The 22,217-nt window shown below is 36.1% G+C and overlaps 1 protein-coding gene across 1 annotated transcript in view; it reads right to left on the bottom strand.

The window, feature by feature from the left end:
• Window positions 1-317: 317 nt before the first annotated feature.
• The window catches only part of LOC148006694 (uncharacterized), a 44,213-nt gene continuing 22,313 nt past the window's right edge, over window positions 318-22,217 (bottom strand). Inside the window, exons 14-23 of the mRNA XM_087637490.1 lie at window positions 21,492-21,650; window positions 20,526-20,635; window positions 18,413-18,599; window positions 13,958-14,195; window positions 8,778-8,917; window positions 7,435-7,593; window positions 5,643-5,752; window positions 4,359-4,545; window positions 2,650-2,884; window positions 318-574 (exon numbers count right to left, since the gene is read on the bottom strand). Coding sequence (XP_087493616.1) covers window positions 2,687-2,884; window positions 4,359-4,545; window positions 5,643-5,752; window positions 7,435-7,593; window positions 8,778-8,917; window positions 13,958-14,195; window positions 18,413-18,599; window positions 20,526-20,635; window positions 21,492-21,650 — 1,488 coding nt within the window. The 3' untranslated portion in view covers window positions 318-574; window positions 2,650-2,686. The remainder of the gene's footprint in view (window positions 575-2,649; window positions 2,885-4,358; window positions 4,546-5,642; window positions 5,753-7,434; window positions 7,594-8,777; window positions 8,918-13,957; window positions 14,196-18,412; window positions 18,600-20,525; window positions 20,636-21,491; window positions 21,651-22,217) is intronic.

Genomic DNA, 22,217 nt, shown 5'->3' with positions numbered 1-22,217 from the left:
TGACCCAAATTCATGTCCCAAAGGCTGTATCTCAATTGCTAAGTCGCGTATTTTTTCAGGTCATTTTGTATATTCTAAAAACCATGATCCACCTCTAATTTCATCGAGTGTGGTGATTAATTTTTATTGTTACTAGAATTTTATTTAGAACTTTGTATCACACTGGATTCTAGTCATAACGCTGAGGGGTTTTTAATGTCATTAGCTTCTGGCAATACTTTGGTAACTGAGGTGGGAAAACTAGTACTAGAAATGGGCTGCAGACTGAAAAATGCTATATCCGAAAGATTATGGAGAATTATAATCAAGGCACATTGCAGTGTAAGAATAACACAATTTAATAACATTTATTATAATAGAAAACAATGTATAATATACAACATAAAATAACTTAAATGAGGGAAAATTATTTGTAACTAATATGGTGAAATAAAAGCAGAAGTAGGATCTTGAAATAATATCTTCTGCTACGATTTAGTAGGAGGTAGACAAGAACATGAAAATAGAATGATCTTAGAATGTCTTCCAGTCATCCTCTACCACTTATAGGTGGTAGTTGTTCTGTTCTTTCCTGCTAAATGAAACAAAAAATGTCATTGTTAGAAAAATATTCTCAGATGATAGATTCATGCAGTTCAGATAAATGCAAATCAAAACAACACTGAGATTCCACCTCACACTACTCAGAATGGCTAAGATAAAAATTTCAGGTGACAGCATATGCTGGACAGGATGTGGAGAAAGAGGAACGCCCCTCGAGTTTTGGTGGGATTGCAAACTGGTACAACCACTCTGGAAATCAGTCTGGAGGTTTCTCAAAAATTGGACATTCCACTACCTGAGGACCCAGCTATAGCTCTCCTGCGCATATACCCAAAAGATCTTCCAACATACAACAAAGATACATGCTCCACTATGTTCATAACAGCCATATTTATAATAGCCAGGAGAAGGAAAAAACCCAGATGCCATTGAAACAGTGGAATGGATTCAAAAACTGTGGTACATCTACACCATGGAGTACTACTACTCAGCTATCAAAAACTATGACTTCATGAAATTCCTAAGCAAATGGAATGAACTAGGAAATATCATACCGAGTGAGGTAAATGACTCACAGAAAAACACACTAGGTATTTTCTCATGGATAAGTGGATATTAGTCAAAAAGCTTGAATTACCCAAGATGCAATCCACTGACCACAGGAATCTTAAGTAGAAGAATGACCAATATATGTATGCTTCCACTCCTTCTTAACAGGGGTAAAAATATCCTTAAGAGGGGATATGGAAGCAAAGTTTTGAGCAGCAACTCAAGGAATGGTCATTCAGAGCCTGCCTCTCATGTGGCCCATATATATACAGCCACCAAAACTAGATAATATTGTCACAGCTGAAAAAAATGCATGCAGAAAAGAACTGGATACAGATCTCTTCTGAGAGACATATCCAGAGCATGTCTAATACCGAGGTCAATGTTTGCAGTAAACCACTGAACTGAGAACAGGACCCCCTTGGGTAGAATTAGAGGGAGTATAGAAAGAATTGAGAGAGCTTGCAACACCATAAAAACAACTTTGCCAACCAAGCATGCTTTCAGGGACTAAACAACCTCCGAAAGTCTATACATGGACTGACTCAGGGCTCCAACTGTATATGTAGCAGAGAAGAGCCTTATTGGGTCACCATTGGAAGGGAAGCGCTTGGTGCTGCCAAGGTTGGACCCCAATCCAGGGGAATATGGGGCTGACAGAAAGGGGGATGTGTAGGGGGAATACCTGTATGGGGGAGGGTTAGGGGAGGGCTTGGGGGATTATGGACAGGAAATAGGGAAGGGGAATAACATTTGTAATGTAAGTAAAGAAATATATCTAATAAAAATTTTAAAAAAGTTTGCAAGACGACCCTTTGTGCACTTTAAGTAATGAATATTTTGAATTGTGATTTGGAATGTATCATTAAAAATAGTATAAATTAAAAAAGAATATGAAGCACGATTAAAATAAAAGAGTAATATTTCAATATGTTTTCTTAAATCTATACAAAGAATTACTTGAGTTATCAATGGATATGAATTTGAGTGTCACTAACTAATGATCACGAGTGTTTTAGCCTCTATCATTCTTCACATATCTTTTTAAGTGGATCCTCTTCAATTTAATATTTATACCAATGCTAAAAATTTGGCAAGATTGTCTCTCATAGGAATTTAAAAAAAATTAGTACTTTTACAGTAGGATAGCTAAGCATGTTGACAGTGGTACAGGGCTTACACATGCAGAATGTTTTAATGGATACATGAATCAAATAATTGTTTCTACATGATCTCATCCAAAATAATATTTTCATATGAATGATATATCCTATGAATTAGGAAACATGGGGAAAAAGACAATATTGTTGCTTTCTTATGGTGGTAAATAGTTTATTATACTTAACTCTATGTATATAGATGCACATAATTATATGAGTATATAAATATATATAGCATATATTTAAGCATAATTTAATGAAATTTTTGTTTAAAACATTTCCCATATTCTAATATAATTTTGTGACCTCTTTGATCCTTTGAGAATTACAAATATATGAAATCACAGAATGATATTGTCCTTCCATTCCCTTGATGTCTAAATAAATCTTTTCATACCTGAAGGACCATTCCTATAGAGCAACATATGAAATATTTAAATTTTATCATTGCAACAGGTTTTTCTATTGTGTCCACCTATGATTTCATTCATAGTAGTTGATTTGCCAGAAGAATTAATGAAATCCGCAGATGTCTTTAATCCATCAGACCTTTTGTCCATGTGGATGCAATATTTATTATCATTTTCAAATATATGAATATAATTGTCAATCATAATTTGCACAAGAGATATCTGTAATACACAAGACAAATTCAAGAGTGTCATTTCACAGAGTTTACAAAATGGAAACTTAAAAATGAAATCCAAAATTATGAGAAAAATAACAGTTGCCACAAACGGATAGGAACCCATGAAATGAAGTTTCTGAAATGGGTGCTCTATGTTCTTGGCATTTTACTAAAACTTGTTAAAGTTTCATGTAGATTGCAAGGAATAGAAGGCTACTCCACCAAAGCAACATCTCAGAACTGACATGGTGCTAAATACTGTGAGTGAATCAAATTGATGACAGTGGTTTCTTGAGTTTTATGGAGGAGCGGTGTGTAAAGTATTCATAATAGTATAAAGTAATTCTCATTTCATTTATCAATCCTTTTATATCGCCATTGGTATCAACCTCCCTCCATAAATTTCAAAAATTACAATCAAATAAAGTCTAAAATTTAAAGTCAAAATTTAAAAAATCAAACTAAAATTTGAGAACATCTGTAAAAATGCACTGTGTGAGATGTGTTTTGCCATTAGGTGTTACACATTATACCCTTTTGGCCAAACAGGTTTACTTGCAAATGTGCATTGAAATAAGTCACTTGGTCTGGTTCAAGTCCTCTGGATTTTGCTACACCATCATTACTGGAACTCCCCAGAAATGCCTGTCCTTCTATAACCTGGTATCTTGTTGTTGCCTTTAATTGTTGTGATCTTTCAGCTTTGAATCTGCAGGAACTCCCTGCTTCATATGGTCCAGCAGCAAGATCTAGGCACCCCTACGTATATGTAGCAGACGTGCGGTTTGATCTCAGGTAGTTCCCTTAATTAGTGTGCAGGGATTGGCTGTCCCTCTCTTGTCTACCACTGGCTTGTCTTCTTTTAGCTGGATTGCGTTGTCTGGCTTCAGTTGGCATAGATGCACTTATTCCTGTTGTGAATTGTTGTATGAGAGTGAGTTGGTGTCCATGGAAGTTCTACACTACAGAGTTAAAGGAGAATGGATGGAAGACGTGGTTGTGAAGATGGGCCTTGGATGAAAGGACTGCAATCAGGTTATAGAGTAAAGAAATTAGTGAAAAATATTAATGTGTATGGGTTTATATAAAATTAACAGCTACAGTAGATCTGGGGAACATGAAAGTGTACCTGAAATATGGCAGTGTTAAAATAATGGAAAGCATACAAGATAACACACAACATTTCTTGGACTACCATTCTAAGTGCAGCATATGGCTGTGTAAAACATTAATATCTAAAATCAATATCTAAGAAGAAAGAAGGAAAAACAAAAGAAAGAAATGATTCACTTACTTTATTCTATATCAACAATCTCCCTTCCCACACTTCCTGAAATAGATCAAAATATATTCCTCTCCACTCTAGAAGAATGCAATCCTAAGGTTTCCTTTTGCAGTTATGATCTTTATCAAGGGTTCCAAATTCCTGTATCACAATTAGAATTTTGTTTCCATAGGCAAAAATAAGATCCCTTTACCTTTCTTGAGACAACTTTCCCAAATAATGAATTGCTAGAAGTCCAACCCCATAGGACATGCGGAGCAAGGCGGATCGATAACCTTTTAGTATCTAGCTTATTCATGGGCGAGTCTTTTATTATCACTAATAGACAAATGAGATATTTCAGTAGTATAAAGTTTGGTTCTGGGATCTGTTGTAGAAGGCTAAACAACGAAAACGAGAATGTTATGTTGGATCAGCTTCGGAGTAATGTTAGTTACAAAATGAACTACAAAAAAAAAAAAACACAAGGTAAACATTTTGTAGACCAACTCAAGTTTAATCAGAAATCAAAGATATAAGAATGTATAACTAGAGTATTACATAACATATTTTCTACAGCTGATTTTTCTGAATATAATCATGGGAAACTTTTTAAAAATATGTATGAATTTCTGTATACTAGAAGTAAGACTGCTACCTAGAGAAGCTAGAGAAATGTGTCAGGATCCCTGGTATTAAGAGAATGAATATTGTTGCAGACTATGTGTGTTCTACGTGTGAAAACATCCAGTAATATTTAACAGCAAAACATCTTTCCAGCCACCATGAAGACAAATTTAATGTGTAATGTAGTATGAATCGAGGTAACACCCTTCTGACACTCTAGAATATAAGGAGCAGAAAACACACTAGGGACCCTACACAATGCAGTTATGAAAGCTTCTTTTACAGTCAAGGGAGAGATGTAGAGGTCCTATGCAATGGGAGCTCAATGCTCCTCTTAAATAGGAAATCTTCCTATGGATCATCGCACAGGCGAATAATTCAAAGAAGTTAGTGATGTACCTGACTTAAACTTCTCTAGGTGGTTGTAGTTGAGAAAGAAGAACTCAGTTATAGCTTCATGTTCTAATCAATGACATACTTAACAAGTGAAATATTCACAATAGCATGGCAATAATGCTATGAAGCATGTATCCCACAGGTATTATACACACATACTTCTTTTAATGTGTCTCACACAGGAACTAAAACCATACTCTATGCTGATGTGCACACGATGTGTTACATAGGCTGTCTTCTAAACCATAAGAGTATTAAAGGAGAGGACTCCCACGTGGGATTACAGACATGATTCAACACTCTAGCTTGAGAAATGCACATTTTTAAAAACTGACAATACAAGAATGAGCTAAGTAAACCTCTTGGCATGGGATATCATTCCAGCTTATAATCCTGTAAACACAAGCCTATGAATATTACAAAAGCACTGCTTCTATATATGTGCAGTTCCCCACATGCTTAACTGTATCATTACCTTTGAATAGCACTAATTTTTCCAGCCAGGGTTCGTTCATCTGGGATGGTGAGCCAATTTTCATATAAACTGGAAGTCAGGAGGCTTCCGTCTATATTTGAAATAAAGTCCTTTTTTAATGGAAATAAAAAAAGGAATGGTTAATGTACATTTGAGAAAGTAGTTGAAAAACTTTTTTGTTTAAAATTAGCAGCTTAGACCAGTGATTCTCAACTTGTGTGTCAAAATCCTTTTGGGGGTCATATATCTTCCATATCAGTAATTCTATCCATTTTTTATAATTAATATTATAGCAAATTTTTAATTAGGAACAGCAACAAAATCATGTACTGGTTAGGAATAACCAACTCATGAGGAAAGGTGTTACTGTAGTAGTATTAGTATGGCTGAAAGTCACTAGTTGAGACCCTACTTCCAGAAAAATTTCCCAAACTTTCATCTCCCCACAATCTTGGCTCAAAAGTGGAACCTATATGCAGGATCTTGTGTTTTCCTACCTATGACTTGAAACAAAGAAGCAGAGTCCTAGTTGCTATAGCAATGAAACAAACCTATTTTCCTTTCAAATTGCCTCTCCTGACTTCTAGTCCACAGCACTACTTGCCATCATAGATCTACACTCTACTTCCCAATCCAAAGCTCTCTCTGCCTTGACAGAAATCAGCTCCCATGTGGTACATCCAGACAGCTGCCATCATAACTGCCCTCTGATAGGCTCCATCTAGCATCTGACTGTAATAGGGTAGGAGGAGCCACAGCCAATCATAATCTTATAATTAATCCATAATTAGTCTTATGGATTAATGAGGGACTTGTATGGAAGAAATGGGGGAAGGATTCAATGCCATGCCATGAATGAGACAGGAACTCCATAAGAAGAGATAAAGAACGGGAGAATCCCCGGTGTTCATGTAGCTGTAAATTGCTTTGAATTCACAAGGCTACATTCAGTCACTGATCTTAATTGTCTACCCAGGATGTGATCCCAAGTTTCTGACAATGAGAACCAGAGACACTTGGCAACCTCAAGGGCCAAGGAGCAATCATTTGGTACCTTTGCTTAATGTTATTAAGCATGGTTGATCCCAGAGCATTAACTTTTCTCTTGGTGTCTGGGCCATAGCTACACAGGGTTCTGAAATATGAACTCAGATCACGGCTAAAACAAAAATAAAAGAATGATATTTGCTCTAGTGTCACTGCAGCTCACTGGCAAGTTGAGAGCGTAGACAAGTTAAGTGTTGCTTAGGCTAATACTTGACTATTTGACTGGGAAGTTGAAAGTCAATATCTGGCAAAACTGAAATGGCTCGTTTATTTGTGATTGAGAAGCTTAAAAATTTCATGTATCTGCTGGACATAGAGCAATATCCAAAGTCTTATCCTTTTGTACGTCAGTGGTGGACTAACATTTTAAACTTTTATCTATGAGGGATATGTCTTGGTAATACTTAAGGCATGTATTTTGTAAAACACACTTTTATCACTATTATTACATGTTCAGCTAATACATCACATGGTATTGTCAGAGGTGAAATCAGTTTGGACATTTGTAACGCCAAACTAAACCCCCTTTGATATATGGGGAAGTTCACTCTCAGCAGAAGCTGGTCACCGCTGTCTTTGTGAAGATTCTATGGGTTTGTCAGCTTTTATCCTCCATGCCTCTTATCAGGAGGTCATGTGTCCATTGTTCCAGGAAACAGACATTGCCATGTAAACTCAAGGACAGAAAACATGTATGCATCTCTAGAGGGATGTTTAATGTTGGAGATGTAAAACCCTTCCCTACCTTTAAGACTGAAGCTACAAGCAACACACATTCTTCATTCCACTTAATACATATTTCTGTGTCAATCTTGTCCCTCAGGGAACAGTGTGAATTTTCAGACATAGTTTTGAATAAATGATCAGAACTTTGTCCTTTTTCTGCAATTATAGACATCATATCCTGTGTGGGGTAAGGATAAGTTTGTATTATTAGATATACACACATCTGAATCCAAATAAGTCATTTATTGTGAACCTCGGTTATGGCAGTTTTGGATACAGAGTTATAACTGAGACACTGAACCTTACCTTGTCTCCCAATTTGAAACATCATGGTGTAGACTCTGTTCCCCAAAGCATTTTGGTGAATGGTCCGCTATTACAGTTTGTTTCCTCCTATTAATATATTTCTCAAGCATGCCATCCTAAGTAACTATATGGATATTGTCCTTTAAGAGTTCAAATTACTATGTGACTTCCTGTCTCTCATGGCCCCTATTATGAATCCTACTTTTTGCATTTTTGCAAAAGATTTTTTTCACCATATTTCTGAGACTTTTATTTCCTTTTTCTGTGACTTCTTATTTTTTAACATGTCTCAAGTGCTGCCACATTTAAGAACCCAAGTATATGTCTACCGTTCTTCCATAATTTTACTATGCAAAAATGACTATCCTGTAGAGATTTGTTCCATATATTCTCTATTTTCAATTGATTACATGACCAAAAATATGGTTACTAGATAATTCTGCTCTAAAATACTTAAGAAATGGGCAGTGATCCTCATGTGTGTGACAAGATAAATATGTTCACCTGAAGAATAATTTCCAAGCACAATTATATTGCTAAAGTAGATGCTGGACTATAAATATTTATTTCCTTAAGATGTTTACTATCTCATTTGAAATAGGTTGAGCCATATTAGCTGGCATTTATACATAGTCCACTAGGATAAAGGATGTTAATATGTAGCAAAACCAATGTGTATATGTAATTGCTTGACAATGTAAAGGTCTATCGATATTTTATTTAAAAAAGATTGAGTCATCTCAGAGGTGATGATATTAAGGGAGACTCCAGATTAAATTGGACTCATAAAGAGGCTGGATGACTTTACCATTGGGTAATCTGAAGGACACTTCCATAAACACATATCCTTCAACAAGCTTTTATGTTTGTGCCTTTGATGCAGTCAGTGTAAAATGGGAATACTATATCTTTCAATTAAGTGATTCCAACTTCAGTGGAACTTATTTCTATTTTAAAATGATCTACCCTCATGGATAAGTTATCTAAACATTCCTCAGTTTGATCGAATAAATTACTTAGAACAAAGGCGTTGTAGAAACCCAAAATTATACTCACAATTATTGGGGTAGGCAGCTTATTCCCTTCAAAAATACTTGTAAGAGGTTGATCAAAGAAACTTTTCTTCATAGATTGTAGTCGATTTGGAGACAGCACAGTTGGAATGGTATGTACATTGCGTTCATGTTTCTCTGAACCTAAGAAAGAAGGGAAATCATTGTAACCCCGTTTCATTTATAGCCCTCAATTCAGAAAGAGATACCTGTTAAAGTACTAGAAACATAGAAAACATCAAGTCGACAAAGAATATTCAAAGACTAATGGAATAAAGAAATAAAATACAATAATCTAAAAGGAAAAGACCAAGTCACACATAAAGCTGACTGCATATGACTAACACCTGAATTTTCAATGGACATTTTAAAATATAGATGAGCCTGGCTCAACATTCAACATATTGTCAAAGAATACAGATACTATCCTAGGCTTTATTACTGAGTAAACGTGGCATTCCTATCAACACAAGAGGAGAAACTTTACATAGTATAACCACCAGTAAACCACTTCTCTTCAGCAGTCTTGGTCTACAAAAGGGAAACAGCAGTCTGAATTTATGGTCTATGTACTCAAGAAGAGAGAAATGATAAATAAAACTGTAGTCTTCAACAAAAGAGGGGAAAAAGTATACAGCAACAAGAAAATAACAAAGACCCATAAATAAAGGAAAGCATACACTGTCTCACAGCAGTAATATACAGACTATCAGTCGGATAAGAAAACTGGTTCCATCTTTGGTCTTTATCCAAAAAACACACTTCTATTGGATACAGTTGCATACACTTTTTAGGGTGCAATTGCCTATATTTCGCTCTGTAGGTTCCGGGTCCCATTCACATCTTCATGTTCATTGGTGTTGTCCTTGTTCAGTTAATGTTTTGGAAGCCATTTGGGGAGATTTTATGCATGAGGTCAAGGGAACATGGCAGAAGACTGGGAGGAAAGTGATAAAATATTCCCGTTCTGTAATATTGTTTCTCCTACTAACATCAAACTCTTATAAATTTTATCAAACTTTAAAAGGATAGAAGCAAAATGCTCTTATAAGATAGTCTAGGTATTTCACTTTATTTATCTTACTGATTCATGAGCATGGGGAAATCTTTCCATTATATGACAACTCTTCAATTTATAAGATTTTTTGTTGTTTTGGGTTGTATTTTTTGTTCTTTAGTTTTTTGTGTTTCTAATCATATGAGTCTTTATCTCCTTGCTCAGAATTTCCTCAAGTAACTTAATACTTTGTAAATTTACTGTGGGAGATGGTGTTTCATTGATTTAGGTGTCAGAAAATTTGTGATTTTTATAAAGAAGGAAACTCACCTTGTGTGTTAATTTCCAGTGTAACTACTGGTTGAAAGAGTTTACAAGGTATTTGGGTATTCTTATGGAATATTACTATCTTATGTTTACTAACATATAATCTTCAAAAGAGATACTTTGATTTCTTCATTTCTTCTGTGTGTCCCCTTGGCCTCCCTCGATTGTAGTATTTATCTGCTTGTTTCCAAATGTATGAAACAGAGGACATTGAGTTTGCTCAAAGATGAGCACAACAAACCACTGGTTGTGTAATAGTTGATAAGCTACTAGATGGGGGGGCAGCACACACTGTAAGGAAATTCTGGGTGATAGGCTCATTGTCCTTGGAGAAAGAAGGCTGTCACCGATGAATGTTCTTCACTTAACTCAGTATGAAAAGCATTTCCTTATTGCTTGAAACTTCAACTTTTAACATTTCAGAATATAATCAATTAAGGCTATCTGCAGGTGTGGAATAAAGAAAACTAAAGTAATCAAAAATCAAGGAATTTTATATTTATATTTCATATATTTTGTATTGTACTAGGAAAATGAAATTATCTTGTTGTAGATGAGTGAAAATGTGTGACCTGGACAAGTCAAAGGACCTGCAGGGATGATCCTAAAGAGAAATAACAACGTATACAATGTTGACCTATAAAAAGGTAGTAAGGAATAATACTTTTTTCTGAGAAACCAAACGAAAGACCAAGAACTATGTTCAATTTTGTAGTAAAGAAAATACATTAAAGTCCAATCAAAGAACAGTTATTTTGAACTGAGCTATTAGTGTCACTTATTGCACCTATTCTGATATCTTGCCACATGTTTACTTCATACTTTATCTGGGTTACAGATGGGTGCAACTATCAATTGCTTCCCTAACATGCCCAACTGCATACTGTTTCTTTTACCTTCCAACTTTGATTTAAATCTAGAGTTTTCTAAGACACATCAAGCTAGAATGACTTCTGAGACATCCCTGTAAGATTTATTTGGCAACTGGCACTCAAACCCCCAACCTCGACAGAAATATAATTGCTAACTAAAGCATCAGTATTTGGTGGAAAGTCACATTAAATATTTTAACAATTGGAAAACTTTCCCTCAAAATAGTTGAAACCATGGCTGGTGTTAGATATACAGTTAGATTTGTGTAGCTAATCTCTTTATGAACGTTAAATTTTATCACATTAATTCACTAATTCTGCCACGTTCTTTACAGTTTTCTAAATAGTAATCTTATCTCCTCAAATAAGTGGGGCCTTCATCCCTCATCAAAGAAGCCTCTCTGTACAGAAGATGGAAATCATTACAGAAAACGAAATCTAGACACAATGAAGAGATAAGTGCTTTGTGGAAAACCCACCACCAATATATGCTTTAGAGCTCAGGGAACATTGTAGAAGGGAGGTTACAAATACTGTAAGAGACAGCCTTCTTTAAAGCCTGATTTGACATAGCACCTCATAAAAATAGGTGCAAAATCACAAGATGGATGAAGCAAAGAAGTGCAGACCGACAGGAGCCGGATGTAGATCGCTCCTGAGAGACACAGCCAGAATACAGCAAATATAGAGGCGAATGCCAGCAGCAAACCACTGAACTGAGAATAGAACCCCCGTTGAAGGAATCAGAGAAAGAACTGGAAGAGCTTGAAGGGACTCGAGACCCCAAAAGTACAACAATGCCAAGCAACCAGAGCTTCCAGGGACTAAGCCACTACCTAAAGACTATACATGGACTGACCCTGGACTCTGACCCCATAGGTAGCAATGAATATCCTAGTAAGAGCACCAGTGGAAGGGGAAGCCCTGGGTCCTGCTAAGACTGAACCCCCAGTGAACTAGTCTATGGGGGGAGGGCGGCAATGGGGGGAGGGTTGGGAGGGGAACACCCATAAGGAAGGGGAGGGGGGAGGGGGATGTTTGCCCGGAAACCGGGAAAGGGAATAACACTCGAAATGTATATAAGAAATACTCAAGTTAATAAAAAAAATTAAAATAAAACTAGTTAAGACAAAAAAAAATTTAAAATAATAATAGCAATAAGATAAAAATGTTTGAACTTATATTTATGGGAGTTCAGGAAGGGTAAATATGGAAATTTTCAATTACTTTACTGAAGATTTTCTTTAAGATTTTCACATATCAAGTTTGTATTAAAGACCCTTTTGTGATAGACAAACCACGAATAAAAAATATTTTATGTTGAGGTCTCATGTTAGGAAGAGAGATACAACAAATATGCTGGATGTTTCTGTGCATTTCTGCGTGTATGCAATACATGTAGTTTTGTGTGTGTGTTGGTGTGTGTGTTTGTGTTTGTGTGTTTGTGTGTGTGTGTGTTCCTATGTGTTTGTGAGTATATAAAATACATGCAGAAATCATCACTGTTGATATATTTAGAGTTTAGGGCTTATTTACTTTTGAGATGATTCTCCATTTTTGGTCTTTGGAGGGGAGCATTGACAAAGGGTCTCTCTTGATCATTAATGTACAACATGACAGGAATATCTGTCCAAAAAGCTTCAGTTAATTACTGTGTCCAACAGCCATCTGCTTTCAGGAAGAAGCTTTTGGTCTAAAGATGCTTGTGCTACAATAACCACTTTTGTTTTGTTTTTCAATGTAAATTTTGACGACCCAAATTCATGACACAAAGACCATATCTCAATTACTGTAGACACTGGACTACCTTTTCAGGTCCTTTTGTATATTGTAAAAACCATGATCAACTTCTAATTTCATCATATGTGATGTTTAATTTTGATTGTTAATGGAATTTTATTTAGAACTTTCTATAGCACGGGGTTGTAGGAAAAACTTGGAGGGATTATTAAATGTCATTAGCTTCTGGCATTTCTTGGTGACTGAAGTGTGACAATTAGACTATAACTGTGCTGTAGAGGCAGAGTCGGGAAAATGCAATTTTCCAAAATGCAATTATTAATACAATCTAATAACCTTTGTTATAACAGCAAATGCTGTGTAATATACAGCATAAAATATGTATAATTAGTGAAAATTATTTGTGACTAATATGGTGAAATATAAAACTGAAGTAGGCTCTTATAACATTTCTTCTGTTCTGATTAATTGGGAGGTAAAATGGAACATTCAAATAGAATAACCTTAACTTTTTTAAGTCATCCTCTACCATTTATACATTTTTGTTGTTCTGTGTTGTCCTACTTAATGAAGAAAAATATGACATTGCTACACAAACATTCTCAGATGATAGATTCACCTCACTTAAGATAAGAGTAATATTTTGATATACTTTCTTAACTCTATAGAAAGAACTACTTGAGTTAACAATGAATTTCAATTTGCATGGTATTACCTGTTAATCAGGTGTGTTCTAGCCTCGTAATCATACATCACATAGGTTTTGTAGTGGATCCTGTGCAATTTAATATTTATACAAACGCCAAGCTTTTGGCAACATGTTTCTCTTTGGAAATTAAACAAATATAAGTATTTTTGCCCTAGGATAACAAAGCCTGTTGACATGGGCACAGGGCTTAATCTTGCAGAACGCTTAAAGGATTTTAAATCAAATCATTGTTTCGAAAGTATCCTATCAAAAGTAATGATATCATATACAAGATATCTATAACTTAAGGACAATGGGAAGATGGGGGAATATAGCAGACAAAATTGTAGGATTCTCTCAATAAAGATGTGTCATTCATACTTGTATGTATCCAGATACATGTAAATATATGTGCATACACACACACATATATATATTCATATATATGTATAGATGAACCTATTTAATTCTAATTTAAATAAAGTATGCTCAACAATGTTTGCCCATACTCTATAATCATTATGAAACCCATTCTTTTGATGACTTAATAAATCTCTTACCTGTAGAACTTCCTTTCTGTAGAGCAGCATTTGAAATATTTACTTTTTCATCATTACTGCAGGTTTTCCCATTGTGTCCAGCTGTGACATTTTTCATAATAGGAGATTTGCCCTCAGAGAGGATTAAATCTTTATACAGCTTTAAATCATCAGACTTTCTGTTAATATGTTTTGAAAATAGATTATCATTTCCAAATATTTCAAGATAGTGGTCTATCATGATTTTGATAACAGATATCTGTAACACAAAAAGACAGAAACAAGATTGTCTTTTTACATAGATTACAAAATTGAAATTTAAAAATGAAATCCAAAACTATGAGGAAAATTACACTTGCCACAAACAGATAGGAACCCATGAAATGAAGTCTCTGAAATGAAGACACTTATTTCTTTGCATTTTACTAAAACTTGTTAAAATGTCATGCATATTTCAAATTATAGAAGAACTACTAAATCCAAGCAACTTTTAAGACCTGAAATGCTGTCAAAAACTGTGAGTGAATCAAATTAAGGACTGTTTGTTATTTGTGTGTGTGTGTGGGTGGGGATTAGGTAGTTTTATTGAGATGTTTTGAATGGCATGCCCCTCTAGTTCTATGCATTACAATACCCTCTTTTTGACACCTTCCTGGTGTCTTGGTCTTCCTGGTGGAAGGATGCCATTGTTTAGAATTTGTAGTTACAAAAGCTGCTGCCCATTTTCAATGTATATTCTCTGTTTCATGTTTATTTCCCATGATAAGAGCCATCAGGTCTCAACTTCCTGTTCCCTTGTCTTTCATTTCTGCTGCCATGCTGCTACATCATGACATTGAGGGACTTTCCACCCTCTACATCTTTAAGTGCCAAGTAAACAATTACTCCAATAATTTGCCTTTGTCATGCTGTTACATTTTTATTTGTCGTTTTATTAATTTACATTTCAAATGTTATCTCCCCTCACAGTTTCCCCTCTGAAGTCTCTATCTCCAGCACCTGCTCCTCTGAGTGCTACCTCAAGTGCCCACCCATTCCTGCCTCAACCCCTAACTTTCCCCTACCCTGGGTCATCAAGACACCACAGGACTATGAGGCTCCCCTCCCAGTGATGCCCAGTAAGGCACTCCCCTGCTACATATCAAACTGGAGACATGGTTCCCCTATGTGAATTCTTTGGTTGGTGATTGAGCTCCTGGTGTTTTATTAAAGACAAAGAAAGGTGACTGAGAGGAGATGTGGATAAGAAGAGGGAGTCTTAACTAGAAAATTCCTCCATCAGATTGACCTATTGTATAAGGAAGTCTAAGGTATATTGTCCTGATTAACGTTGGATTTTGTAGGGCCCAGATCTCCAGGATGGTGCCACCCTTGAGTTATTAGCCAGAAAAACAAGATATGAGATACAAGGAAGGCGACAGAACTCCTACTAGGCTTCTGCTTCAGTTCTTGCCTCCTTGCTCCATTTTGGTCCCTGACATTTCTCAGGATTTAACTGGTAACTGTAAGTATATATGGAGTTTAACCTGTCTTGCATAAGTTGCTTTTCATCAGTGTTTTGTCACAGTAGTAAATTATGACACTTCCTAAATTGAACAACATGGATAAGTTTCTTTTCTTCTGAGATGATGGCTTAGAATAAGTCAACTCTGCTCATACCATATGTTTCTTTCTATCCAGGATGAACATAAGTTTGTGTTTGAGTAGTGCTGAACACGATAGGAAAGAAACGTTTCTTAAAAAAATCACAGTCAGAAAATTGTCTTATTTTATATGCAGATTGTACAAATAGTTTTGTCTCTTTGTTTTACATACTTAACCATGCCAAAGAATATACTGGAAATAATTTCCATGAAGGAAGAATAATTAATAGCTATTAAGAGTGAAAAAATATATTCGTTGCTTCATTTCGACTGAATATGCAGTTTGATGTAGTCTTGGATTTTAGGTTCCCAGTACCTTGGTAATTAGAAATCAACTAAAAATGGTATGTTTCTAGTCCAAGTCTAGGTGAGTCCTGGCCCAAAATCCTATTCAAGCTGTCCCTTGGGCTATCCTCCTCCATCATGATTAACATCACAATATCTTCCCTCTTGTGGACCTAATACCTGGAAGCTACTAGTTAAAATATAGGGACTGAACCACTACCCAAACCTTATAGATGGACTCACCCGGGGCTCTAACTGCCTATGTAGCAGAGAATAGCCTTGTTGGGGGACCAGTGGAAGGGGAAGCCCTTCGTTTTGCCAAGGTTGGTTCCTCTACTGCCCTGTAATGTTGGGGTGGGGCGCTATAATGAAGGTGGATGGAGGGGGAATACCTGCATGGGGGAGCTGTAAGGGAAGGGGGTTTATGGACAGGAAATGGGGAAGGAAGTAACATTTGAAATGTAAATAAAGAAATATTTCTAATTAGAACATGAGGAAAATTTCAAAAATACAAAGAAAAAAGATAGCATCTTCAATAAATGGTGCTGGTTTAACTGGCTCTCTGTACATAGAAATGTGAAAATAGACCCTTGAAGTGAAAAGAAATAAAATAAAATAAAGTGTACCCTGCTTTCTGTCATTTTTTACATTTTCTTTGCCTTTTATCCTTTTCAAATTATATGTCCTATATTGATTCTCTGTAAATTTATACTCATGCTACCAAGTAACTCTTATTTCATTTATCAATCCTTCCATGTATCCCTTGGAAAAAATCTCCTCTCCCAAAATTTCAAAAAATAAATTAAATAAAATTTTAAATTTAAATTAAAAATAAAAAAGTCAAACTAAAATTTAGAACAGTTTTAAAAATGGACTGTGTGAGATGTTCTGTGCCATACTGGGTCACACATTATACACTTTTGTCCAAACATATTTGCTTGCAAATGTACATCAAAATAACTCTTTGGTCTGATTTTGCTACACGATGAATACTAGAGCCTCCCAAAGATGCACCTCCTTCTCTATCCTTGTACTTTGGTATAGCCTTTAATCATAGTGATCCTTCAGCTTTGAATCTGCCAGGTCTCCCCTTCATATGCTCCAGCTCAGGATCTAGGCCTCCTACATATATGTAGCAGATGGGCAGCTTGATCTTCAGGCAGGTCTCCTAACAATAGGTGTATGGGCTGGCTTTGACTCTATAATCTACTACTCGATTGTTTCCTTTTATTTTTTCTCCATCTTTATTAACTTGGGTATTTCTTATTTACATTTTGATTGTTATTCCCTTTCCTGGTCTCCTGGCTAACTTACCTCTAACTGCTCCCCCTCCCCATCTGTATGGGTATTCCCCTTCCCATCCTCCCAACATTACTGCCCTCCCCATAACAATCCCATTCACTGGGGGTTCAATCTTGGCAGGACCCAGGGCTTCCCCTTCCACTGGTGCTCTTTCTAGGCTATTCATTGCTACCTATGAGGTCAGAGTCCAGGGTCAGTCCATGTATAGACTTTGGATAGTGGCTTAGTCCCTAGAAACTTTGGTTTGTTTGCATTGTTGTTCATTTGGGGTCTCAAGTCCCTTCAAGCTCTTTCAGTCCTTTCTCTGAATCCTGGGCTGATTTGTATGAATTTCAGTGGGAGGAGATGCAGTTATTCCTGGTGTGAATTGATGTAGGGGAGTGTCCATGGAGGGTCTACACTACTGAGGTAAAAAAGAATGGAGAGAAGAAACATGTTGTGAAGATGGGACTTTGAGGAAGAGACTGCAATCAGGATAGAGAGTAAATAAATTAGTGAAAAATATTAATGTATATGTGTTTATTAGAAAATTAACAGCTATAGTAGTAAACCCGAGGAACATAAAAATTTACTTGAAATAGTCTAGTGCTAAAGTAATGGAAAATAAACAAAATAACATACAGGAATTATTCATCATTACTTATGTATATCCTATACATGTATATATGCATACACATACACATAAACATACACATACACCTACACACACATAAACATACACATACACATATACATATATAAATACATGTACATGTGCAAGTACAATTACATGGATACGTACACACACACACCCACATATATTTAATGATGTAATGTTGTGAATATTTAATAATATAATCATCTCTCCACAATGAAACACAACTAACAACTTAGGGCTACAATGGAAAAAAAGCAAACAAAACCTATGTAATCAAGATTTTTTGTAAACTTCAATGTCTACTTCTTGGACTACTATTATACGTGCAGATTGCAGTTGGCTAAAACATCAATATCTAAAATCAATATCTAAAAGGAAAGAAGGAACAGACAAAAGAAAAAGAGAAATTATTCATTTTCTTTAAACTACATTAACAGTCTTCCTTCCTAAATCTTCCTCAAAGAGATCAATACATATTCCACTCCACTCCACTCCAGAAGAATGCAATCCTAGCGGTTCCTGTTAGAGAAATGATCTCTCTAACGTATTCCCAATTACAGGATTATAATTCTAATTTTGTTCCCAAAGGCAAAAGTCAGATCCCCTTACCTTTCTTGAGGCAGAATTCCCATAGAGTGCGTCACTTGAAGCCTGACCACATAGCACAGACGGAGCTATGCGGTGAGATAACGTGTAAGACTCCAAATTATTCATCAAAGAGTCTTTTATCATAACTAATACACAAATGACATATTGTAGTAGAAGGAAGTTGGGTTCAGGGATCTGTCGTGTAAGTCTAAACCAAGAAAAGGAGAAATTTATGCTCGATCATCTTAAAAGTAATGTAAGTTACAAATCTAACTACAAAGTCAGAACAGGATAAATGCTTTCTAGACCAACTCCTAACAATCAGAATTCTAAACAAGTAAGAATTTAGAGGTAGTGTATTATATAAAATATTTTCTGCAACTCAATTTTCTGTAGAGAACCATGGGAAATATTTTTAAAATTCTTTATGAATTTCTGTGGACTAGATGTATGAGTGCTACCCTACAGAAACCAGAGGAAGGTGCCTCGATCACTGGATCCAGAATGAATGAAGATTGTTGCAAACCATATATGTTGTGTGTTTGAAAATATCTAGTGTACTTATAGCGACCCATCTTTCCGGGCACAACGGGGACATATTTAATATCTAATGTATTATGAATCCATATAACACTCTTGTGAGACTTGTTGAACATAAGGAACAGAAATCACACTAGTGAATCTACAGAATGCCCTGCTATGAGAATGAATGAAGGTTGTTGCTCACCATGTGTGTTCTGTCTATGAAAACATCCAGTGTTACTAAACAGCAACCCATCTATCCAACCACCATGGAGGGGAGACACATTTTATTTCTAATGTATTGTGAATCCATGTAACAGCCTTTAGACACTCTCAAACATACGTAGAAGGAAGCACGCTAGTGCCCTACACGATGTAGTTACAAAAGCTTCTGCTACAGGCAAGGCAAAGGTGCAGGCCTCCTTTCTATGAATTATCACACAGGAAAATGTTTCAGAGAAGTCAAAATTATATGTGACTCAGACTTCACTAGTTAGCTATTGTTGAGGAAGAAGAATTCAGTAATAGGTTCATGTTCCAATCAATGACATATTTAAAATGTGAAATAATAACAAAAACATGGTAGTAATTTTAGGATGCAAAGAATCCACAGGTATTTTTTTCTTTATTAACTTGAGTATTTCTTATTTACATTTGGATTGTTATTCCCTTTCCTGGTTTCCAGGCCAACATGCCCCTAACCCCTCCCCATCCCCTTCTTTTTTTTTTTTATTAACTTGAGCATTTCTTATTTACATTTCGAGTGTTATTCCCTTTCCCGGTTTCCCGGCCAACATCCCCTTAACCCCTCCCCTTCCCCTTCTTTATGGGTGTCCCCCTACCCATTCTCCTCCCATTACAACCCTCCCCGCAATAGTCACGTTCACTGGGGGTTCAGCCTTAGCAGGTCCAAGGCTTCCCCTTTCAATGGTGCTCTTACTAGGCTACTCATTGCTACCTATGAGGTCAGAGCCCAGGGTCATTCAATGTACAGTCTTTGGGTAGTGGCTTAGTCCCTGGAAGCTCTAGTTGGTTGGCATTTTTGTTCATAAGGGGTCTCGTGCCCCTTCAAGCTCTTCCAGTTCTTTCTCTGATTCCTTCAACGGGGTCCTGTTCTCAGTTCATTGGTTTGCTGCTGGCATTCACCTATGTATTTGCTGTATTCTGGCTGTATCTCTCCAGGAGAGATCTATATCGGATTCCTGTTGGCCTGCACTTCTATGCTTCATCCATCTTGTCTAATTGGGTGGCTGTGTATGTATGGGTCACATGACATACAGGTATTATAAACACATACTTCTTTTAATTTGTCTCACACAGGAAGTAAACCAATACTCTAGGCTGACCTGCATACAATTTCTTACATAGGCTTACTTTTTAACCATGATGGTAATAAAGGAGGAGACTCTCAGGTGAGATTACTGATATGATTCAACATACTAGCTTGAGAAATTAACATGTTTAAAAAGTGACAATATATGTCTGAGCTAATGAAACCTCTTGGCATGGGAGAATATTCCAGCTTAGAATCCTGTAAACACAAGCCTATGTACCTTACAAAAACACTGCTTCTATATTGGTGCAGTTCCCCATGAGCTTACTCTATCATTACCTTTGGATGGCAGCAATTCGTCCAACCAGAGTTCCTTCATCCATGATGGTAAGCCAATTTTCATATAAATCAGAAGTAAGTAAGCTTCCTTTAATGTTACTAATGAAGTCCTTTTTTAATGAAAATAAAGCAAAAAAGTAATGTTCGATGTAATTTTGTTTAAAATTAGCAGTTTTGACCAGTGATTTTCAACTTGGGTGTCATAATCATTTGGGGGCCACATATCATGTATCTTCTATAGAAGATAGTCTCTCCATTTTCTTTACAATTCGCATCATTAGCAAAACTTTAATTATGAATGAAGCATTATGAAATAATGGTTAAGAGTCACAAAACCATGAGGAAATATATTAGTGTTTCTGGATTAGAAAGGCTGAGAATCACTGGTTGAGGGCATACTTCCGTAAAAGTTTCCCAAATTGTCATCTCCCCAGAATCTTAGCTCAAAGTGGAACCTATATGCACAATCTTGTGTTTTCTTACCTACAACTAGAATCAAAGAAGCAGAGTCCTAGTTGTTATAGCAATGAAACAAAACTACTGTCCTTTCAAATTGCCTCTCCTGGCTTCTAGTCCACACCACTACTTGCAACCAGAGTTCGATACTCTACTTCCAAGCCCAAAGACCTCTGCCTTGAAAACAGCCAGCTCCTATGTGGAACATCCAAACAGGGAACTAGCAAAAGTGCTCTCTGAAAGGCTCCACCCAGCATCTGACTGAAATAAGATATGAGGAGCCATAGCCAGTCATTGGATCTTATGGATCAATCAATGACTTCCATGGAATAATGGGGGAAGGATTCCATGCCCTGAAGGACATAGGAACTCCTTAGCCAAAGCGACAGAAGTCATGTGTCATGTGTCCATTGATTTGTGGAAACAGTCATCTCGTAATCTCAAGGACAGAAAGCACATATGCATCTCTAAAGGGATGCTTAATGTTGGTGATATAAAAACCTTCCTTACCTTTAATACAGATGCTATAACTAGCACGTCTTCTTCATGCCAGGTTATGTGTTCTTCATTTTCAATCCTGTCCCTCAGGGACCAGTGTGAAATTTCAGATACCGTATTAAATATATGATCAGAATCTTGTCCTTTCTCTGCAATTATGGAAAACATATCCTGTGTGGGATAAGGATAAGCTTGTTATTATTAGAGGTCCACACTTCTGAAGAACAGATATGTCATTTATTGTAAACCTGAAAAAAGACAGTTTTGGATGCAGAGCTATAAATGAGAGCAATGAACAAGTCATTGAAGTTTTTTTGTTTGAGCTAATGTACACATTTTCTTCCCTAATCCATTTTTGCCACAAGATGAAATATTACGGTTTTGTTTGGACTTCTGTTCCCCAAAGCATTTTGGTGAATGTTCCTCCAATACTTTTTGTTTCCTTCTATGTATATCTTTCTCAAGCATGCCATTCTAAGTAACTCTTGGAATATTTCCCTTTCAGAGAACAAATCACCTTCATTTCCTTTCTGTCCTGGCCTCTATTATGAATCGTACCTTTGTGTTTTTAAGAAAGATTTTTCAATATACATCTACAATTTGTATTTTCTTTTTCTGTGACCTCTTATTTTTATCTATGTCTAAAGATGCTGTCACATTTAAGAACTAAAGCATATGTCATTCTTTATTCCATAATTTACTCTGTAAAATGACTACCATACATAAATTTACCCCATG

This window comes from Rattus norvegicus, chromosome 2 (assembly GCF_021556685.1).
Source record: "Rattus norvegicus strain SHRSP/BbbUtx chromosome 2, alternate assembly SHRSP_T2T, whole genome shotgun sequence".
In the NCBI taxonomy this organism is placed as follows: domain Eukaryota; kingdom Metazoa; phylum Chordata; class Mammalia; order Rodentia; family Muridae; genus Rattus; species Rattus norvegicus.
Note: the sequence above shows the minus strand (reverse complement) of the source record. Positions and strands in the feature narration are given on the sequence as shown.